Source organism: Lolium perenne, chromosome 2, assembly GCF_019359855.2.
Source record: "Lolium perenne isolate Kyuss_39 chromosome 2, Kyuss_2.0, whole genome shotgun sequence".
Taxonomy (NCBI): Eukaryota; Viridiplantae; Streptophyta; class Magnoliopsida; order Poales; family Poaceae; genus Lolium; species Lolium perenne.
In genome coordinates this window covers 17,075,174-17,098,108 of record NC_067245.2, presented here as the reverse complement: position 1 = coordinate 17,098,108, position 22,935 = coordinate 17,075,174, and the positions used below count along the sequence as shown (strand labels likewise).

Genomic DNA, 22,935 nt, shown 5'->3' with positions numbered 1-22,935 from the left:
TCAAAACCAGGCTTATACCCCAACCTTAACTTGTGAATCACTTGGAGATCATAAGTAGAACTCTAGCACATCTATATTCCATTTATTCCTAAATTAAAGGACCCAAGAAAACTTTAGAGTAAAACTCTATACTTTATATGATGAGAAACTATTCATCATTAGAACCAAAGTTAACTATAAAAAAGAATCATATCTACTTCAGTTACTTTAACAATGGATTAAGGATAACCATAGTGGAATCAAATACAACTAATTCTCAATATCTTAATAACTAAAGTAGAACATAAAATGTTAATAAAGCCACCACCTTACCATGGTTAGGGGAGATTAACCCTAGCACATGCAATATGGTGCTATTTCACCTCTATAACCTAGAATTAAACCTCAACCCTAGTTTGGGTAGCACTTGAGTGATTACTACTAAAATCTAAGCCATAGTTGAGATTCAAACCAATTGCCATGAGATGAATATGACTTGAACCCTAATGGTTCATTAATTAAATCCTATGCTTCAATTATAAGACATAAGAGCCACCTAATGCTAAGTCCCATAATTAAAACCACAAAATTAGTGATCAACCATTTATCTTTGTAACCAAGATCAATTATGGTGGAACCAATATCCACTTAGATCCTTTCAAATATAAAGTTAATATTATCTTTAATAAGGGGATTGTAATAGACATCATAAAAACCCTAACAGATTGATACTCACATAAAATCATATGTGAACAACCAACTTCTTAAATAAGATAACAAGTCCTAATGATAAACTCTAAAATACCTTGAGCTGGACTTACCAACTCTAATACTTCAAATAGATTGATCCACAAGAAAAACATAAAAATAAAATGAGGATATAAAATCATGATTAATGAAAGTTTGCAATGTAGCTCACATGTATAAAATGTTTATCCCAAAAACAATCCAGGAAAGCATTCATCCTTTAATAGTCCTACTGAAATTCAAAAATTGATACCTGCATGGTATCACATGATTTAAATTTGAATTAAAAGAAGAATTATAAAACAGAATTGAAAACAGAAAATAAAAAAAAAGCAAAAAGAGGAAAATAATAGAGAGAAGCTCACCTGGCCACCACAGCCCAGCAGCAGCCTGCCTAGCAGCCCAACACCACGGCCCATAGGCAGCCCGTTACCCCTTCATCCCAAAATATCGGGATGAGCTCGTCCTCATCCTTTCCAGCACGCATGGAGGACAGCGCGACGCCGTGGCCGTCTTTCCCTCGCCGCTGGCAGCTCCTCCTCGACCGAAGACGTGACGAGGCGCGTTCTGGCACCGTATAAAGCCCCACGACGAACCCTAGCCCCAGCTCTTTTCCCTCTGCTCGAATTTCCCCTTCCTACCGAAACCCTAGCCGCTCAGACGTCGACCATCGCCGCCGTTAGGGGCCACCCCAAGCACTGCCGTGAAGCCCCAGAGCTCCGCCTCGTCTCCAGCAACCACCTCATCGACGCACGCTTGCCGGGAAGCCTCGAGGACCTCGAATTGCGACCTCACTGCCCCGCCGGTCACCATCAACCATCGCCGTTCGACGTCGCCATAGACCTTCCCTCGCCTCGCCGACCACACCACTGCGCTCCTGGTGAGCTCACGAACCTCCCAGTACCCTTGCCTCGCTTATTTAAGCCCTGCATCGCCATCGCGTCGCACGTCTGCGGGCGCCGCCGCGGTATCTCGCCGGAGAGCACGCTCCGGTGACCAAACCGGAGCGGCGCTACCACCAACAGCTCCGTCGCATCACCCTCGTTCATTTGCGCACGCGCACGCCCCCGTGAGAGCGCTGATTCGCCGGCGTCGATTCCGTCTGGCCGCCGGCCAGCCTCTGCCATGCCACCTCGTCAATTTTGACTGCGGTCAAAGTAGTCGTGGCGGTGACACAGCCAGCCTACATCGGCGACTATGCGGGTAGATTACCCGGGTAGCCTTAGTAATTCCGTTTCAAATTCAAATTCAATAAACATCTGCAACTTCAATTGAATTTAGAAAATTCAAATTAAGTCAGAAAAATATAAATGAGATATCAAAATTCTTAGAAAAGAAAACTCTATCCAATAAAAATATAAAATGAAATTTTTATTTTTAATAAAAATTCAATTGTTTTTATTAATTAAGCCTTTTCTTTTAATACAAAATGCAATTAAAATTCAAAAATTAGGAAAACTTTCCAAATTAAATAAAAACCAGTAAATAAATATAGAAACATTAAAATTAATTTTCTTTATTTGTTAAATTGTTAAATCCTTATTAGAAGGATTTAAACCCTGATTAATAAATACCTTAATTATTAATTCATTAAAAATAATAAAATATCAAATCCAATATTATTATTCCAAATTTATTAATACCTTCAACTTTATTAATGAAGTTATTAATCCAATAATTACAGGGTAATTAGGAAACCCTAGTTCCATTTTAAGCCAAGTGATAACCTCATAATTTTATGTGGAACCCTAAAACCCTAGCTCAATTATGCACAAACCCTAGTTCCATTATTACATGTGAAACCTAAATTGCTTCTAAACCTAAACCTAGGTTAGAATATGTGATCATGTACTTACTTCTGATCCACAAAACCATAATTAGCAATTAAATACTGGTTATGTCCACATAAAATGTAGGAGCTCTTTTATCAATCATTTAGTATTCCCTATATGCATCCCTATCCAACATGGTTGATCAAATAGGGTCAACCAAATGCAAACCCTAGCTCATATCCTTAGAATTATCATCTTTAAGTAACTTTAATTAGCATCACACCATGGTGATTAACCCTAATAGCAACCATGCCAGTATCTTGCATTACCTAACCATACTCCACTAAACCCTAATAGTGTGAGATAATTATTAATCCTCCTATTTAGGAAACCACCATTCCTTACTTAGTAGATCCAATAGTAAACCCTAGATACCACACCAATAATTGAAATACTTCTTATTACTTAAGAAGTATGTTCTTCGAAAGTTATTCTTTTGAAGAAAATAAGAATCACCATCAACCCTGCTTATAAGAACCTATAAACCCTAGCTAGCAATCACCAGCCAGCTGAATCAACCTTGATAGAAACCATGTATAAATACTTGCTTGGGATGCCTAAGCTTAACTCAGCCTTACCAGCCTTAGGTATTGATGAATCCAACCTTGTTTGGATCCATCTAAACCTTACTCCAGAAACTAAATGAAACCATAGTCAACCATAGAACTCCACAAGCCTAATTATCATACTTGTTCTTTATTAAAGAACATGTTCTTCAAAAGTTATTCTTTTGAATTATATGATAAATAATCATTAACCATGTCAGATAGTGCTAACCCCAACCACTATTCATTACATGTCAGGATTATACAAAATGTTATTGTTGTGTGCTATTAATGCTATTGTTATGATATGTTGCAACACCTGTTTATGATACCATGTAACCACACCTGAATAAGAACCTTGTTTGTGGAATCACTTTAAAAGTGCAACACACCCTAAACAAATCACTACAACTCACTAATCCTAAATCATCGGGGTTAGGTCACGCTTAGAGCGATTGCATCTCATACTTATGCATTATTGCATCCTTGCCAATCTTTTAAACATCGTCCTTATCGGACGATGATGCTATTTCAGAATTTGGAGTTATTGCGTATCGAAGACCTTGCCTGCATAATCTTGCAGTCAAGAAAGGCAAGTTCATCGCTTGCTCATGTCATTTGAGTATTTTTACCAAATTACTTGCAAAGTACTATGTTTATCACTATTGCATAAAAAGCAAAACCACTATTTTCATAACTATGAATATGACTATGTGGTGGGCAATGGAACCATGGATTGTGTTGATATGGTGGAGGTTCCATTGCAAGGGTTTATATCCATCTAGGATTAAACAACAAATGTCGCCAGTGATTCTTGTGCCGTAATACCCGTGTTAACCATAAGATCTGGAGTGGGATGGAATAGTCAATTGTATTTCCACCTCTTGTACATCAACGGATGCGCTTACCGTAGCAGTTGTATCTTGCGGAGCAACTTGTGGGTGGGGAACCCATTCTAAGTCCCCACGGTTATGCTGTGCATACCGTAGCGGTTGCGGCTTGCGGAACAACTTGTGGGTGGGGAACCCATTCTAAGTCCCCACGGTAATGTGGTCTATGATGGGTTGCAGCTACCGGCGAAGGAGTTTGGTTCGATCCCAGACTGTCGTCGTGGCCGGGGTCCCCCCTGTAGTTCCGGGAGTACGGGGACCGGCGAGGCCCGCGGGTCGGGGCATGCAACAAAGGGTGGGTGTGCGAGGTAGCGGAGGAATATGATTGACTATGACCTTATACAGGGCCTCACACCATAGGAAGTGTGGACAAGCCTGCAGCTTGGTTGGCACCAAGGTTAAGATCTCTTATGGGTAAAGCAACACACCTCTGCAGAGTGTAAAGAACCGTGACCTGTCACTCCCTGTTCCGGGATATGGAACTGCGAACGCGGCCGGAAAGGAGCTCCATGAAGTTCTAGTAAACCGGTGAAGGCTGACGAACATAGTTCTTCTGAATAAAAGCAACCTTTTGAAGAAATGGTTATGAAAACCTGCATTGGTATTAGACTTTCTGGTCTAATGCTGTAGCTAGTTCATTAAACACCTCTTTCCTATAATGAACTTGTTGAGTACGCTCGTACTCATCCCACTCTTAAATCCCCTGCTTAGATATGGAGGCATCGAAGGAGGATCTACAGTGCAACTCAAAGGCCGAGGAGACAACAACTACTTGAAGAGACAGGACCCTGTCAGAAGAGTCAAATACCACATCAAATAAGGAGAAAACCTAGATTAGCCCTAGAAGGTAACTAGCTTCCTAAACCCAGCTCCTATTTAGCTAGAATCTATTCATAGCCCCTATAGCTAGTCAAATACTCTACAAATAGAGTTCGTGATAGGATTAGACTACGAGTCGTTCTTCTGGAGTTTATTTGCAGATTTACCTCATTGTAAAGTAGGAGGCTGTGATGATCTTATGTAACAGAGTCAATGTTGTAATTCTATAGACATACCTTGGACCCGCATATGTTTCTGTTGTACCACTCTGAGCGATATAATACTAGTGGAACGGTGTTTCATTGGTGTTATATCAGACTTGCATACTACACCATGCAGTGGTATGCCGGGTCACCACAGTTGGTATCAGAGCAAATGCTTTGACCCTAGGATTAAAACCCTTTAAAGGAGACCTATAGGATTGGTAGTGTGTATAGGAAGTTGTCCTAGGTAAACTAAATATTTCTTATGACTTGAGATGGATATTCACTTGAGAATAATCCTGACACACTTGAGTCAACATTTCCTACCTATCCTTCCTAAGTGAAGTTAGTTAGTTAATGCAAAACATGTAGCACATCAATAAGTCCTTAAAATAATAGATGAGTAGATCATAGTTGGTATACAATACATGGTAGTCCAAAGAGAGGATACAACCATAAGGAAGATATCCTATTGGAAGATGTGTACCAACACATGTAATTGGTAAGTAAATTATCCAAACGTGTAAAAACAACTGATAGTAAGGAATGAATATAAGTTATATGAGGTTGTATTAACCATGATGAGTCAATCATGGGAGGAAAGGAAGAGGGGGGATAGGAATAATATATGACTACTTACATGGTAGAGATAGAAATCATATATGATTCACCTGAGAATCGTTATGGGATGGATTAGAACTTCATAAATACTTAGAAGAAGTACCATAAGAAGTCAGGTGTTCAACAATAGTGCAAGAATTGTGTTCCCAAAACCATGGGAAGTGTGCCAAGCATATCATGACCATAGTCTCATGATAAGTATAAACACTTGAAAGTATAGGAGCTATATTGCAATAGTTATGTATTTAGAGTAGTGATGTTAGAATCTAGATATACCATATGAAGTAGTCCTCAACATAATGGAAGCTAAGTTAGTACTTCCAAAGAAAATTAGGTTAACCTTAATCATCCCAAACCACTTTGTTTCAAGTTTATCACATTGCAAATGTGCAATTATGGTAAATGTTGAGATAAATAGTAGAAATCCCCATATTCGTGCTAAGTATCACGATATAAACCTGTATTATGTGGTGTTATATACTACACATCAGAGCCTGATGTTTAGAGATGTTTTACTCAACTATTATTCGGGCTTATGATGATGTGTATTATAAGCACAAAGCTCAATCTTCTTGGATTTTATTGGAATTTTCATTGTTTGACTAGATCCATACATGAAGTTTGACTTTGATATGCAAGTGCATGTTGCAATATCAAGCCTTACTTGATGCTATAGATCTAGAGGGTAATAGTATTCGTGTGAGGAAGCGACGAATTCTGGAAGATTCCGAAGACACGATGAAGGTTCATCAGAGAAAGGAAGTAAAGTTGTGGGAAGTAACCACAATACTCTGAAGGAAGTACCAATCAAAACTCATGCTTTACCTCAACAAAGGAGTACTTTAGTACATGAGAAGCATGAAGGTAAGAAATCTGGTGATTATGGAGAAGCTCAAGCAGATCCATAGTCAATATTGAAGGGGAATGCATGGGAAATCACTTCGGATACTATAATCATAGTGTCAGTTAGTGGTTCTCTTGCAAAATAAACCCTGACAGAAGGAAGATGACCTATGAAACCATAGCTGAGATAAGAAGATCATAGTTGGTATCAGAAGACCACTGTTGTGGTATAGGATCAAAACTGCGAGATAAAGCAGAAGATGTCTCGTCCAGTTGATCAGAACCTATAATAGAATCCATTTTTAGATATCAAATAGCCACAGTTGGTATAATAACCACAGCTGGTATCAGTTGGTATTACAAATAGTCCACAATTTAATTATTTGTAACAAAAGTTTGTGAACAAAAAAAAAATCTTGTCAGCCAAATAGCTAGATCTATAATCATTTAGTCGAAGGATTCACATTGGATGTCCACAATTGAGTGGATACACCACAAACCTTCTTTGCGAGACCTTAGAACAAGTACAAACCATAAGCTAGACCCAGACTAATATTCTAAATCATAAGCTCAATAGTTGGAAGAAAAGGAGTCGAAGAACATAAGTAAACTCTAAGGGGTAGAGTAAAGATTGAGTTGGATGTACAATAACTCAATACTTTGAGCAAGATAGATGAAGAAGGTCTGAACTGAGAGGAAGTTCGATCTTATTTTCATAAGATTGTTGGACATTACTTTCAGAAGGATGTCAGACCAGAAGCCGAGGTTTATACTTCGAGGAAGTAAGAAGTGGACTATAACTTGAGAAAGTGAGTAAAATTTACTCAGAAGTACGGAAGCTGAAGTAAGTCAAGCATAAAGAAGTTGGACGAAGGAAATACCGTAGACCAATAAAGCCTAAGATGGTCAGAGAATGAAGAAGATTGAACATACTAATATCAAGGACTAATAGAATGATTCCTTTCATGGAACCTAAATAAACCCAAATAGTTATAGGTATCAACTATAAACCATGATTGGATGGACTAAATGAGTCTAATCCATTCTTAAAGAAATAAACCATCATGACCATTCCATGTTTAGTACCTTACCAAGTACCATTATTGCAGTTTTGGTAGTAAGGGAAAAACAAAAGACCTATTTTATCAAATAGGAGAATGTTATCCAATTAGTCCTCAATTAAGACTGTCAGTACAAGAAGAAGTCCCAATCATTGAATATTCAATGAGAAAGGAAACAAGCTTATAATATTGGAGGAAATCATGGAAGTAAAGGAAGTAATAGTTGTTTGATGTCAAACACTAATGGATTCCAGGAAGAATCTGGACAAGGGATATATTCAATTATATCCAGTGAGATCACCAAGGAGTTTGAGAAAAGATGTAGTCTGCACAAGTCAGATCCACACTCCGAAACGTGAGAGATATCAAACTTCGAGGACGAAGTTTAGTTTAAGGGGTAGAGACTGTAATATCCCAGGTAATGGGGTTACAAAAAGAGAGGAAACAGATGTGTGCATTGCATTCATGCATAGAAAATCTGGGGAATTTTCGCGCTTTAAAGTAAAACAGTCACAGTAACTGAAGTTTCACTTGACCTTGGTGGAATTGAAGTAGCTCATCAAGTCAAGCGCTATAAACCTCAATGTGACTTTGTGAAAACCTTGTTTTGGGAAGAGATGAATTGATCTAAGGGGTTAGATCAAATGGAACTAATAATCAACACAACAACACTTTACTCAATGATTAATTGCTTGATCTTATAAAAGATTATAATATGATAATCCTTGCCACAACATATGAACATCCATTTAATTGGAAATCAAGTAACAATAATTAGGAGTAACTATTCCTAACTTATCTTTTCCATGTCTGAAACTAATCCTTGATCCTACCATGAACCTCATGGTATTTATTTTACTTCATTCTTGGAAGCAAGACAAGGAGATAAACTCTAGAAATATATAATCCTCTCTACTACATATTAATATACATCAAACCTAGAGACGTGAGAGTTCTATGTTACTTATTAGAGGATCAATGATAAACCTTGAGCTAAACCTTGGATATACATCCAAGCATTCAAATCATCATCTTTAAGAGGAATCCTAGGATATTATTCAAGACAATCCTAGAGAGAGAAACCATTTATGTTAAACATAGATATTAATGATCACATCAATCCCTATGGAGCCTAACCTTAAGTTAGCATTAAAGTCCTTTCCAAAATGAGAGAGACCAATCATACAAAACATAGCTTTATCTATTTAAGAATAAAGGACAACCATTGAATTAGAGTATTAGGAGTACACCATAACCTAGAATAATCCATTCTTATATAAGAGAGATCAATTATAGTGTTACACTCAAGTTAGTTGAGGCAACACTTGAGTTTGAGGGAGAGAACTACCCATATACCCAGATGATAATATCATCATCGAATAAGTAGAACCCTAATATAATATCTCAGGCATTCTCCTGGGATATAAACTAAAGAGACAATCATAGTAGACCCATACAAGAAGGTAAATTAGAAGTGCTATACCTTGATTGATCAAGACAATGCTTGATCTTAAAAGTGAGAAACTTAACTCAGGAGAGATATACTATAGGAAGCCAAACCTTGATCATTATAAATTGAGTAATGATCATAAACCATAAGAACTTGAGGTAAAGATATTAAGAACAAGTTGATCATGCCTAATCCATGATCATGCTCTTGAGGTATGTGAGGATAAGTTAAACCCTAAGAGGATAAGTAAATATCATTAACCACATGAAATTATAGGGAGATCACTAGTCATCAAAACCAGGCTTATACCCCAACCTTAACTTGTGAATCACTTGGAGATCATAAGTAGAACTCTAGCACATCTATATTCCATTTATTCCTAAATTAAAGGACCCAAGAAAACTTTAGAGTAAAACTCTATACTTTATATGATGAGAAACTATTCATCATTAGAACCAAAGTTAACTATAAAAAAGAATCGTATCTACTTCAGTTACTTTAACAATGGATTAAGGATAACCATAGTGGAATCAAATACAACTAATTCTCAATATCTTAATAACTAATGTAGAACATAAAATGTTAATAAAGCCACCACCTTACCATGGTTAGGGGAGATTAACCCTAGCACATGCAATATGGTGCTATTTCACCTCTATAACCTAGAATTAAACCTCAACCCTAGTTTGGGTAGCACTTGAGTGATTACTACTAAAATCTAAGCCATAGTTGAGATTCAAACCAATTGCCATGAGATGAATATGACTTGAACCCTAATGGTTCATTAATTAAATCCTATGCTTCAATTATAAGACATAAGAGCCACCTAATGCTAAGTCCCATGATTAAAACCACAAAATTAGTGATCAACCATTTATCTTTGTAACCAAGATCAATTATGGTGGAACCAATATCCACTTAGATCCTTTCAAATATAAAGTTAATATTATCTTTAATAAGGGGATTGTAATAGACATCATAAAAACCCTAACAGATTGATACTCACATAAAATCATATGTGAACAACCAACTTCTTAAATAAGATAACAAGTCCTAATGATAAACTCTAAAATACCTTGAGCTGGACTTACCAACTCTAATACTTCAAATAGATTGATCCACAAGAAAAACATAAAAATAAAATGAGGATATAAAATCATGATTAATGAAAGTTTGCAATGTAGCTCACATGTATAAAATGTTTATCCCAAAAACAATCCAGGAAAGCATTCATCCTTTAATAGTCCTACTGAAATTCAAAAATTGATACCTGCATGGTATCACATGATTTAAATTTGAATTAAAAGAAGAATTATAAAACAGAATTGAAAACAGAAAATAAAAAAAAGCAAAAAGAGGAAAATAATAGAGAGAAGCTCACCTGGCCACCACAGCCCAGCAGCAGCCTGCCTAGCAGCCCAACACCACGGCCCATAGGCAGCCCGTTACCCCTTCATCCCAAAATATCGGGACGAGCTCGTCCTCATCCTTTCCAGCACGCATGGAGGATAGCGCGACGCCGTGGCCGTCTTTCCCTCGCCGCTGGCAGCTCCTCCTCGACCGAAGATGTGACGAGGCGCGTTCTGGCACCGTATAAAGCCCCACGACGAACCCTAGCCCCAGCTCTTTTCCCTCTGCTCGAATTTCCCCTTCCTACCGAAACCCTAGCCGCTCAGACGTCGACCATCGCCGCCGTTAGGGGCCACCCCAAGCACTGCCGTGAAGCCCCAGAGCTCCGCCTCGTCTCCAGCAACCACCTCGTCGACGCACGCTTGCCGGGAAGCCTCGAGGACCTCGAATTGCGACCTCACTGCCCCGCCGGTCACCATCAACCGTCGCCGTTCGCCGTCACCATAGACCTTCCCTCGCCTCGCCGACCACACCACTGCGCTCCTGGTGAGCTCACGAACCTCCCAGTACCCTCACCTCGCTTATTTAAGCCCTGCATCGCCATCGCGTCGCACGTCTGCGGGCGCCGCCGCGGTATCTCGCCGGAGAGCACGCTCCGGTGACCAAACCAGAGCGGCGCTACCACCAACAGCTCCGTCGCATCACCCTCGTTCATTTGCGCACGCACACGCCCCCGTGAGAGCGCTGATTCGCCGGCGTCGATTCCGTCTGGCCGCCGGCCAGCCTCTGCCATGCCACCTCGTCAATTTTGACTGCGGTCAAAGTAGTCGTGGCAGCTGACCTGGCCACTGGCCTACCTGTCAGCGACTATGCGGGTAGATTACCCGGGTAGCCTTAGTAATTCCGTTTCAAATTCAAATTCAATAAACATCTGCAACTTCAATTGAATTTAGAAAATTCAAATTAAGTCAGAAAAATATAAATGAGATATCAAAATTCTTAGAAAAGAAAACTCTATCCAATAAAAATATAAAATGAAATTTTTATTTTTAATAAAAATTCAATTGTTTTTATTAATTAAGCCTTTTCTTTTAATACAAAATGCAATTAAAATTCAAAAATTAGGAAAACTTTCCAAATTAAATAAAAACCAGTAAATAAATATAGAAACATTAAAATTAATTTTCTTTATTTGTTAAATTGTTAAATCCTTATTAGAAGGATTTAAACCCTGATTAATAAATACCTTAATTATTAATTCATTAAAAATAATAAAATATCAAATCCAATATTATTATTCCAAATTTATTAATAACTTCAACTTTATTAATGAAGTTATTAATCCAATAATTACAGGGTAATTAGGAAACCCTAGTTCCATTTTAAGCCAAGTGATAACCTCATAATTTTATGTGGAACCCTAAAACCCTAGCTCAATTATGCACAAACCCTAGTTCCATTATTACATGTGAAACCTAAATTGCTTCTAAACCTAAACCTAGGTTAGAATATGTGATCATGTACTTACTTCTGATCCACAAAACCATAATTAGCAATTAAATACTGGTTATATCCACATAAAATGTAGGAGCTCTTTTATCAATCATTTAGTATTCCCTATATGCATCCCTATCCAACATGGTTGATCAAATAGGGTCAACCAAATGCAAACCCTAGCTCATATCCTTAGAATTATCATCTTTAAGTAACTTTAATTAGCATCACACCATGGTGATTAACCCTAATAGCAACCATGCCAGTATCTTGCATTACCTAACCATACTCCACTAAACCCTAATAGTGTGAGATAATTATTAATCCTCCTATTTAGGAAACCACCATTCCTTACTTAGTAGATCCAATAGTAAACCCTAGATACCACACCAATAATTGAAATACTTCTTATTACTTAAGAAGTATGTTCTTCGAAAGTTATTCTTTTGAAGAAAATAAGAATCACCATCAACCCTGCTTATAAGAACCTATAAACCCTAGCTAGCAATCACCAGCCAGCTGAATCAACCTTGATAGAAACCATGTATAAATACTTGCTTGGGATGCCTAAGCTTAACTCAGCCTTACCAGCCTTAGGTATTGATGAATCCAACCTTGTTTGGATCCATCTAAACCTTACTCCAGAAACTAAATGAAACCATAGTCAACCATAGAACTCCACAAGCCTAATTATCATACTTGTTCTTTATTAAAGAACATGTTCTTCAAAAGTTATTCTTTTGAATTATATGATAAATAATCATTAACCATGTCAGATAGTGCTAACCCCAACCACTATTCATTACATGTCAGGATTATACAAAATGTTATTGTTGTGTGCTATTAATGCTATTGTTATGATATGTTGCAACACATGTTTATGATACCATGTAACCACACCTGAATAAGAACCTTGTTTGTGGAATCACTCTAAAAGTGCAACACACCCTAAACAAATCACTACAACTCACTAATCCTAAATCATCGGGGTTAGGTCACGCTTAGAGCGATTGCATCTCATACTTATGCATTATTGCATCCTTGCCAATCTTTTAAACATCGTCCTTATCGGACGATGATGCTATTTCAGAATTTGGAGTTATTGCGTATCGAAGACCTTGCCTGCATAATCTTACAGTCAAGAAAGGCAAGTTCATCGCTTGCTCATGTCATTTGAGTATTTTTACCAAATTACTTGCAAAGTACTATGTTTATCACTATTGCATAAAAAGCAAAACCACTATTTTCATAACTATGAATATGACTATGTGGTGGGCAATGGAACCATGGATTGTGTTGATATGGTGGAGGTTCCATTGCAAGGGTTTATATCCATCTAGGATTAAACAACAAATGTCATGATTCTTGTGCCGTAATACCCGTGTTAACCATAAGATCTGGAGTGGGACGGAATAGTCAATTGTATTTCCACCTCTTGTACATCAACGGATGCGCTTACCGTAGCAGTTGTATCTTGCGGAGCAACTTGTGGGTGGGGAACCCATTCTAAGTCCCCACGGTTATGCTGTGCATACCGTAGCGGTTGCGGCTTGCGGAACAACTTGTGGGTGGGGAACCCATTCTAAGTCCCCACGGTAATGTGGTCTATGATGGGTTGCAGCTACCGGCGAAGGAGTTTGGTTCGATCCCAGACTGTCGTCGTGGCCGGGGTCCACCCTGAAATTACGGGAATAATGGGACCGGCGAGGACCCAGGGTCGGGGCATGCAACAAAGGGTGGGTGTGCGAGGTAGCGGAGGAATATGATTGACTATGACCTTATACCGGGCCTCACACCATAGGAAGTGTGGACAAGCCTGCAGTTTGGTTGGCACCAAGGTTAAGATCTCTTATGGGTAAAGCAACACACCTCTGCAGAGTGTAAAGAACCGTGACCTGTCACTCCCTGTTCCGGGATATGGAACTGCGAACGCGGCCGGAAAGGAGCTCCATGAAGTTCTAGTAAACCGGTGAAGGCTGACGGACATAGTTCTTCTGAATAAAAGCAACCTTTTGAAGAAATGGTTATGAAAACCTGCATTGGTATTAGACTTTCTGGTCTAATGCTGTAGCTAGTTCATTAAACACCTCTTTCCTATAATGAACTTGTTGAGTACGCTCGTACTCATCCCACTCTTAAATCCCCTTCTTAGATATGGAGGCATCGAAGGAGGATCTACAGTGCAACTCAAAGGCCGAGGAGACAACAACTACTTGAAGAGACAGGACCCTGTCAGAAGAGTCAAATACCACATCAAATAAGGAGAAAACCTAGATTAGCCCTAGAAGGTAACTAGCTTCCTAAACCCAGCTCCTATTTAGCTAGAATCTATTCATAGCCCCTATAGCTAGTCAAATACTCTACAAATAGAGTTCGTGATAGGATTAGACTACGAGTCGTTCTTCTGGAGTTTATTTGCAGATTTACCTCATTGTAAAGTAGGAGGCTGTGATGATCTTATGTAACAGAGTCAATGTTGTAATTCTATAGACATACCTTGGACCCGCATATGTTTCTGTTGTACCACTCTGAGCGATATAATACTAGTGGAACGGTGTTTCATTGGTGTTATATCAGACTTGCATACTACACCATGCAGTGGTATGCCGGGTCACCACAGGAGATAACCCATGTGTTTATTTTGCTACAGTACTTTGTTTTATTTTGTGTCTTGGAAGTTGTTTACTACTGTATCAACCTCTCCTTATCTTAGTTTTGTGTTTTGTTGTGCCAAGTAAAGTCGTTGATAGAAAGGTTCATACTAGATTTGGATTACTGCGCAGAAACAGATTTCTTTGCTGTCACGAATCTGGGCAAAATTCTCTGTAGGTAACTCAGAAAATTATGCCAATTTACGTGAGTGATCCTCAGATATGTACGCAACTTTTATTCAATTTGAGCATTTTCATTTGAGCAAGTCTGGTGCCTTTTTAAAATTCGTCTTTACGGACTGTTCTGTTTTGACAGATTCTGCCTTTTATTTCGCATTGTCTCTTTTGCTATGTGGGATGGATTTCTTTGTTCCATTGACTTCCAGTAGCTTTGAGCAATGTCCAGAAGTGTTAAGAATGATTGTGTAACCTCTGAACATGTGAATTTTTGATTATGCATTAACCCTCTAATGAATTTGTTTCGAGTTTGGTGTGAAGGAAGTTTTCAAGGGTCAAGAGGGGAGGATGATATACTATGATCAAGGAGAGTGGAAGCTCTAAGCTTGGGGATGCCCCGGTGGTTCACCCCTGCATATTTCAAGAAGACTCAAGCATCTAAGCTTGGGGATGCCCAAGGCATCCCCTTCTTCATCGACAACATTATCAGGTTCCTCTAGTGAAACTATATTTTTATTCGGTCACATCTTATGTACTTTACTTGGAGCGTCTGTGTGCTTTTGTTTTTGTTTTTGTTTGAATAAATGCTTGTGTGGGAGAGAGACACGCTCCGCTGGTTCATATGAACACATGTGTTCTTATTTTTTAATTTTCATGGCGAAGGTTGAAACTGCTTCGTTAATTGTTATATGGTTGGAAACGGGAAATGCTACATGTAGTAATTGGTATGATGTCTTGAACAATGTGATACTTGGCAATTGTTGTGTTCATGATTAAGCTCTTGCATCATATACTTTGCACCTATTAATGAAGAAATACATAGAGCTTGCTAAAATTTGGTTTGCATAATTGGTCTCTCTAAGGTCTAGATAATTTCTAGTATTGAGTTTGAACAACAGGGAAGACGGTGTAGAGTCTTATAATGTTTACAATATGTCTTTTATGTGAGTTTTGCTGCACCGGTTCATCCTTGTGTTTGTTTCAAATAGCCTTGCTAGCCTAAACCTTGTATCGAGAGGGAATACTTCTCATGCATCCAAAATACTTGAGCCAACCACTATGCCATTTGTGTCCACCATACCTACCTACTACATGGTATTTCTCCGCCATTCCAAAGTAAATTGCTTGAGTGCTACCTTTAAATTTCCATTCTTCACCTTTACAATATATAGCTCATGGGACAAATAGCTTAAAAACTATTGTGGTATTGAATATGTACTTATGCACTTTATCTCTTATTAAGTTGCTCGTTGTGCGATAACCATGTTCACTGGGGACGCCATCAACTACTCTTTGTTGAATTTCATGTGAGTTGCTATGCATGTTCTTCTTGTCTGAAGTAAGGGCGATCTACCACCTTATGGTTAGAGCGTGCATATTGTTAGAGAAGAACATTGGGCCGCTAACTAAAGCCATGATTCATGGTGGAAGTTTCAGTTTTGGACGTATATCCTCAATCTCATATGAGAATAATAATTGTTGCCACATGCTTATGCATAAAAGAGGAGTCCATTATCTATTGTTTATGTTGTCCCGGTATGGATGTCTAAGTTGAGAATAGTCAATAGCGAGAAATCCGATGCGAGCTTTCTCCTTAGACCTTTGTACAGGCGGCATAGAGGTACCCCTTTGTGACACTTGGTTAAAACATGTGCATTGCGATAATCCCGGTAGTCCAAGCTAATTAGGACAAGGTGCGGGCACTATTAGTATACTATGCATGAGACTTGCAACTTATAAGATATAATTTACATGATACATATGCTTTATTACTACCGTTGACAAAATTGTTTCATGTTTTCAAAATCAAAGCTCTAGCACAAATATAGCAATCGATGCTTTTCCTCTATGGAGGACCATTCTTTTACTTTTAATGTTGAGTCAGTTCACCTATTTCTCTCCACCTCAAGAAGCAAACACTTGTGTGAACTGTGCATTGATTCCTACATACTTGCATATTGCACTTATTATATTACTCTATGTTGACAATATCCATGAGATATACATGTTACAAGTTGAAAGCAACCGCTGAAACTTAATCTTCCTTTGTGTTGCTTCAATACCTTTACTATGAATTATTGCTTTATGAGTTAACTCTTATGCAAGACTTATTGATGCTTGTCTTTAAGTACTATTCATGAAAAGTCTTTGCTATATGATTCAGTTGTTTACTCATGTCATTACCATTGTTTTGATTGCTGCATTCATTACATATGCTTACAATAGTATGATCAAGGTTATGATGGCATGTCACTCCAGAAATTATCTTTGTTATCGTTTACCTGCTCGGGACGAGCAGAAACTAAGCTTGGGGATGCTGATACGTCTCCGACGTATCGATAATTTCTTATGTTCCATGCCACATTATTGATGATATCTACATGTTTTGTGCACACTTTATGTCATATTCGTGCATTTTCTGGAACTAACCTATTAACAAGATGCCGAAGTGCCGATTCTTTGTTTCTGCTGTTTTTGGTTTCAGAAATCCTAGTAAAGAAATATTCTCGGAATCGGACGAAATCAACGCCCAGGTTCCTATTTTGCCCGGAAGCATCCAGAACACACGAGAACCGCCAGAGGAGGGGCACAGGCCCACCAAACCCTAGGCCGGCGCGGCCAGGGGGGGCCCGCACCCCCCTATAGTGTCAGCGCCCCTTCGACCTTCTGACGCCGCCTCTTCGCCTATATAAAGCCCCTGGACCTAAAACCTCGATACGGAAAAGCCACGGTACGAGAAACCATCCAGAGCCGCCGCCATCGCGAAGCCAAGATCTGGGGGACAGGAGTCTCTGTTCCGGCACGCCGCCGGGACGGGGAAGTGCCCCCGGAAGGCTCCTCCATCAACACCACCGCCATCTTCATCAACGCTGCTGTCTCCCATGAGGAGGGAGTAGTTCTCCATCGAGGCTCGGGGCTGTACCGGTAGCTATGTGGTTCATCTCTCTCCTATGTACTTCAATACAATAATCTCATGAGCTGCCTTACATGATTGAGATTCATATGATGATGCTTGTAATCTAGATGTCGTTATGCTAGTCAAGTGAATTTTACTTATGTGATCTCCGGAGACTCCTTGTCCCACGTGTGTAAAGGTGACAGTGTGTGCACCGTGTGGGTCTCTTAGTCTATATTTCACAGAATACTTATTCACTGTTATGGATGGCATAGTGAAGTGCTTATTTATATCTCTTTATGATTGCAATGTGTTTTGTATCACAATTTATCTATGTGCTACTCTAGTGATGTTATTAAAGTAGTTTTATTCCTCCTGCACGGTGTAATGGTGACAGTGTGTGCATCCGTGTTAGTACTTGGCGTAGGCTATGATTATGATCTCTTGTAGATTATGAAGTTAACTATTGCTATGATAGTATTGATGTGATCTATGCCTCCTTTCTTAGCATGAAGGTGACAGTGTGCATGCTACGTTAGTACTTGGTTTAGTTGTGTTGATCTATCTTACACTCTAAGGTTATTTAAATATGAACATTGAATTGTGGAGCTTGTTAACTCCGGCATTGAGGGTTCGTGTAATCCTACGCAATGTGTTCATCATCCAACAAGAGAGTGTAGAGTATGCATTTATCTATTCTGTTATGTGATCAATGTTGAGAGTGTCCACTAGTGAAAGTCTAATCCCTAGGCCTTGTTCCTAAATACTGCTATCGCTGCTTGTTTCTTGTTTCTTTGCGTTACTCTGCGTTACTACTGCTTGTTTACTGTCCTGGGCAAAGCACTTTTCTGGTGCCGTTGCTACTACTTATTTATACCACCTGTATTTCACTATCTCTTCGCCGAACTAGTGCACCTATTAGGTGTGTTGGGGACACAAGAGACTTCTTGCTTTGTGGTTGCAGGGTTGCATGAGAGGGATATCTTTGACCTCTTCCTCCCTGAGTTCGATAAACCTTGGGTGATCCACTTAAGGGAAAACTTGCTGCTGTTCTACAAACCTCTGCTCTTGGAGGCCCAACACTGTCTACAGGAAAAGGAGGGGGCGTAGACATCAGGTATATCCCCGAGAAAGTCTGGCGAGTGCTTGCGCAGTTGAGCCATTTCTTCCGCACGCTCTGTGCTAAGCAGATATGTCCCAAGGTTATTGCAAAGCTACAACATACAGTGCCGGAGTTGCTATGCAATTTGGAGATGATATTTCCGCCAGGCTTCTTTACTCCGATGGCACATCTCATTGTGCACCTCGCCAACGAGGCACTCTTGGGTGGCCCGGTGCAGTTTCGTTGGCAGTTCTGTATTGAGAGAGAGTTTAAGTATATTCGAAAGATAACTGGAAACAAGGCCAAGATTGAAGCATGCATAGCTGAGGCAATATGCCTTCGGGAGATGGCAGATGCCGCGACAACGTACTATCCCGATGATGTTCCCACTCAGCATAACCCGGTCACTCGTTACAATGTCGACGTGCCCGAGAATGACCCCAAGCTAAAACTATTCCAATTCCCCGGTGGGTTCGTAAGGTAAAATGGTGAACAAATTACTTTGCAGCTAGTAACCTCGTCTCGGTCTAATGCTTATTTTCTCCTTTCAGCGAATTCACGGATGAAATGTGGCCGTATGATGAATTGCCCGAACCCTCGGAGATGGACACTCTACTGAAAGAGGGTGCTCCCGGAATTAATAAAAACTTTGTGACATGGTTCATGGAAAAAGTAATTTCTAACCTTTCCTCTTACATTGCAACATGTGACTTGTCCCTCTTATTACACGTAACTAATGCACACAACAAATTTGAAATGTTCTTGTAGGGCCGTGAGAGAAACGTTGATATGATAGATGAGTTGAAATGTGTTTCCCAAGGTTGTAGCCGTGAGGTGACCAAGTATGAGAAGTATGATGTGAATGGGTTTCGCTTCCACACAGAGACGCACCAGAAGGGCCGGGCGAATCCCAAAACGATAAATACTGGGGTCTTCACCAAAGGAGCCAACAACTTTGATTACTACGGAAGGTTACAAAGTGTATACGAGTTGACATTCAATCGTACGAACGTGCAACTCAATATCGTCATGTTCAAGTGTCATTGGTTCGACCCAATAGGTGGACAGAGAAGTGATAAGTCCATTGGGTTAGTTGAAGTTAAGCCTTCAACCACCTATAGCGGAGCCGATGTCTTTGTTGTGGCTCACCAAGCCAAGAAAGTTTATTATTTGCCCTACCCATGCCAGAAAGCGGAACTCAAGGGTTGGGAAGTCGTCTTCCAGGTATCGCCACATGGTAACCTACCGATTCCCTCTGAGGATGATTACAACAACACTGACCCCGTGACATACGAGGGGATTTTCTATCAAGAGGAACAGGACTTCGGGGAATATATTTTAGAACCGTTTGTTCAAGAGGACCTCGGGAACGATGCAGAAACTCGTGGTGAGTCAGTGGTGGATCTAAAGGACATATCTATGCTGGAGAAGTTACTTGAGGCGAATGACAATTATGATGAGCCTCCACCCGTCAACCCTTCAACTTTGTACTCACAAGATAGTGATAGTGATAGTGATCCAGAGAAAGAGAAAGAGAAAGAGAAAGAGACGGAGTATGAGAGTGAGCGTGAGAGCGATGATGGCTGGTGAGGGTCTTTTATTCTTAGTATTTATTTGTCAACATGCTTCTTAATTGCATTGTGCCTTTTATTCTTAGTATTTATTTGTCAACATGCTTCTTAATTGCATTGTGCCTTTTATTCTTAGTATCTACATTTTATTATGTCAACATGGTTCTTAATTGCATTGTGCCTTTTATTCTTAGTATCTACATTTTATTATGTCAACATGGTTCTTAATTGCATTGTGCCTTTTATTCTTAGTATCTACATTTTATTATGTCAACATGGTTCTTAATTGCATTGTGCCTTTTATTCTTAGTATCTTCATTTTATTATGTCAACATGCTTCTTAATTGCATTGTGCCTTTTATTCTTAGTATCTTCATATAATATGCCTTTGTGCTTAACTGTTTTATTCTTCTCAATGCAGGTGACTGAACAATATGAGCAGCGGCAAGGCAGACTCCGAGAGCTTGCTTAAGACGCTGTCGCAGGTGAAGAGGAATATTCCTAGACCCACTAGACGGAGTGATCGAGCCCCGGTGCGCAATCCGCGTTACGACGATGGTACCGATGGAGGACGAGGACGAGGAGGACGAGGTGGAGGACGAGGTGGAGGCGGCGGGGTACACATGGACTTTGACGAGCCACCCTCCCCTTCTGGCGACGTGGCTCCTGAGTTGTTCCTAGAGGGTCCGTCTAGTGGGGAGGTGGAGATGGAGACGGAGTCTACACACGAGTCGGACTCTAGGGCTGAGTTGGAGGTGATGGAGGGTGGGGGTGCGCCGAAGCCCTTGAAGATTCGTGGAGAAGCTAGAGTCCCCGATGCGAGGAAGGAGCCGAAGACCCATGATGACAAGATCCTTATCATTCCTTCGAGCGATGAGTAAGTGTACTACTTCAGAAATTTCGAACATGTATTTTTCATCTTGGGCATAATAATCAATTTGGCATTTGTACTAATGTGTGATTTATTTGCAGCAACTGGACATGGGAGGTCAAGCCCGCCCGCCAGCCTAACACCTTGCTTGGGGCTCTGATTAAGAAGTTCTGGCCGGGCAGATACACTCCCCTTAGCATGGTCCCCGGTGGCGAGACGAGGCTAGCCACTACTTGGGCGGACTATGAGGATGCCCCTGCCATAGGCTTCGCGACAGCTGCTGAGGCTGTGACCACCAAGTTCTGGGTAAGGCATATATTTCTCGAGCATCGTTCATAGTTGATGACCCTAATGTGCTAACTCATGACTTTCACAACTGATTTATGCATGATTGAAGTGCTTCTATCGTGTGGACCCGGAGCATGAGACGCAGGCGCGTCTCACTTTGCGTGGTGCTTGCGAGAGGTTGACACCGCAGCAGTGGTACAACCAAAAGGTCACCTGCGCTAGTGCCTTCTGGGCTAACAAGGGTAAGAGGGTCAAGAAGGAGTACTATGTTGGTAACCAGCCTACGGAGGAATGGGCAATGACCATTGAGGAGTACATGTCGGTGAGTAAAATGTCAATGAGATTCTACATTGCTGCTAAGTTTTCATTGGATTATCTTGAGTTGAGTATTGCGTTTTCAGGTTTGTCCCGAGTGGGCCGAGAAGCATAGGGAGGCATGGGAGGAGCTGATTAGGGCGAGGTGGCTCAGGTTGGACGAGGAGTTTGCAGCCGTGTCGAGGCGTAACATGGAGAACCGAGGCACCGGTGGCACACACTGCGCGGGAGGCCGCGACTACACCCGCTTCAAGGGGAAAAAGGTATGTATATACATGGAACGATCTTCTTTCATTTCCCGTCATGTCTCATTTGTGATACACATAACTTTTCTTTTTGCGATGCAGGTGGCCGAGGCACCACCTGGGGTGGTGCTTCATGATGCCCAGATATATGACATGATGCGGCAGAAGCAGAAGCCCAATCCCGCATTGCCTCAGCCACAGTACTACGGCAATGCCAAGGCCGCCAAGGAGGACTACTGCGACATGGTGTTGTCTCGTCACCCGGAGGTGGATGACCCCTTGAGCATTCCGATCGACGAGGAGTCGTTGGTCCTGTCGGGGCACGGGCGTCCGCATGGCCGTTTCCCCTTTCTGAATAAGGTGGTCAAGCCTACCCCAGCCACGAGCTACACGCGTCTCAAGCATACCCTCACCGCCGACAGCCCCCAGCCTCGTCCACGGCCTGCTCGTCCACCCGCCTACGATGTAAGTTTTCCTCATTTTCATCCTCTTTCCGGTTTTCCTTCCTACATGGCTAAGTGTTGACGAGATTCATTGTTTCTGAAATTGTAGCCTGAGTTCGAGGCGGCCTTCGAAGCCTGCAATGAAGCGTATCAGCAGGCCGCTGCCCAGTGGAATAGGCAGAATACGGCCTACATGGCGTATATAGGAGTAAGTCTGAATCTTTCTTCTCGCAAGTAGATGACAAGTCTCAGTTTGATGCTTTATTTCTGCAAAGCCTAACTTGTAACCTATTGACAAGGTATCAACTTGTCAATGCCTATGGATTGTAGGCTAGGGTTTAGTTGGAAGTAGAGGGCAAGTAGATCTCGAAGGTTTCAGCCGAAAAGTACTCGACGGTTATGAAAACTAGGGTTTGTAGACAATGATTCGATGATCTCTTCCTCGACTCCCCCTTTATATAGGAGGCGGAGCCGAGGGATTCGTGTTGTACAAGTTACAGAGTCCGGGACGGTTTCTAATTCATCCCGCCAGATTACAAATA

The 22,935-nt window shown here is 40.7% G+C and overlaps 1 protein-coding gene across 1 annotated transcript; it reads left to right on the top strand.

Annotated features, from left to right (window-relative positions):
• The first annotated feature begins 1,211 nt into the window (after positions 1 to 1,211).
• LOC139835404 (uncharacterized) lies at positions 1,212 to 22,631 on the top strand. The gene is made up of 7 exons (XM_071825253.1): positions 1,212 to 1,301; positions 1,387 to 1,718; positions 21,204 to 21,303; positions 21,500 to 21,712; positions 21,792 to 21,968; positions 22,053 to 22,415; positions 22,503 to 22,631. The coding sequence occupies exons 1-7, from the start codon at positions 1,212 to 1,214 to the stop codon at positions 22,629 to 22,631; spliced, it is 1,404 nt and encodes a 467-aa protein (XP_071681354.1).
• Positions 22,632 to 22,935: the final 304 nt, after the last annotated feature.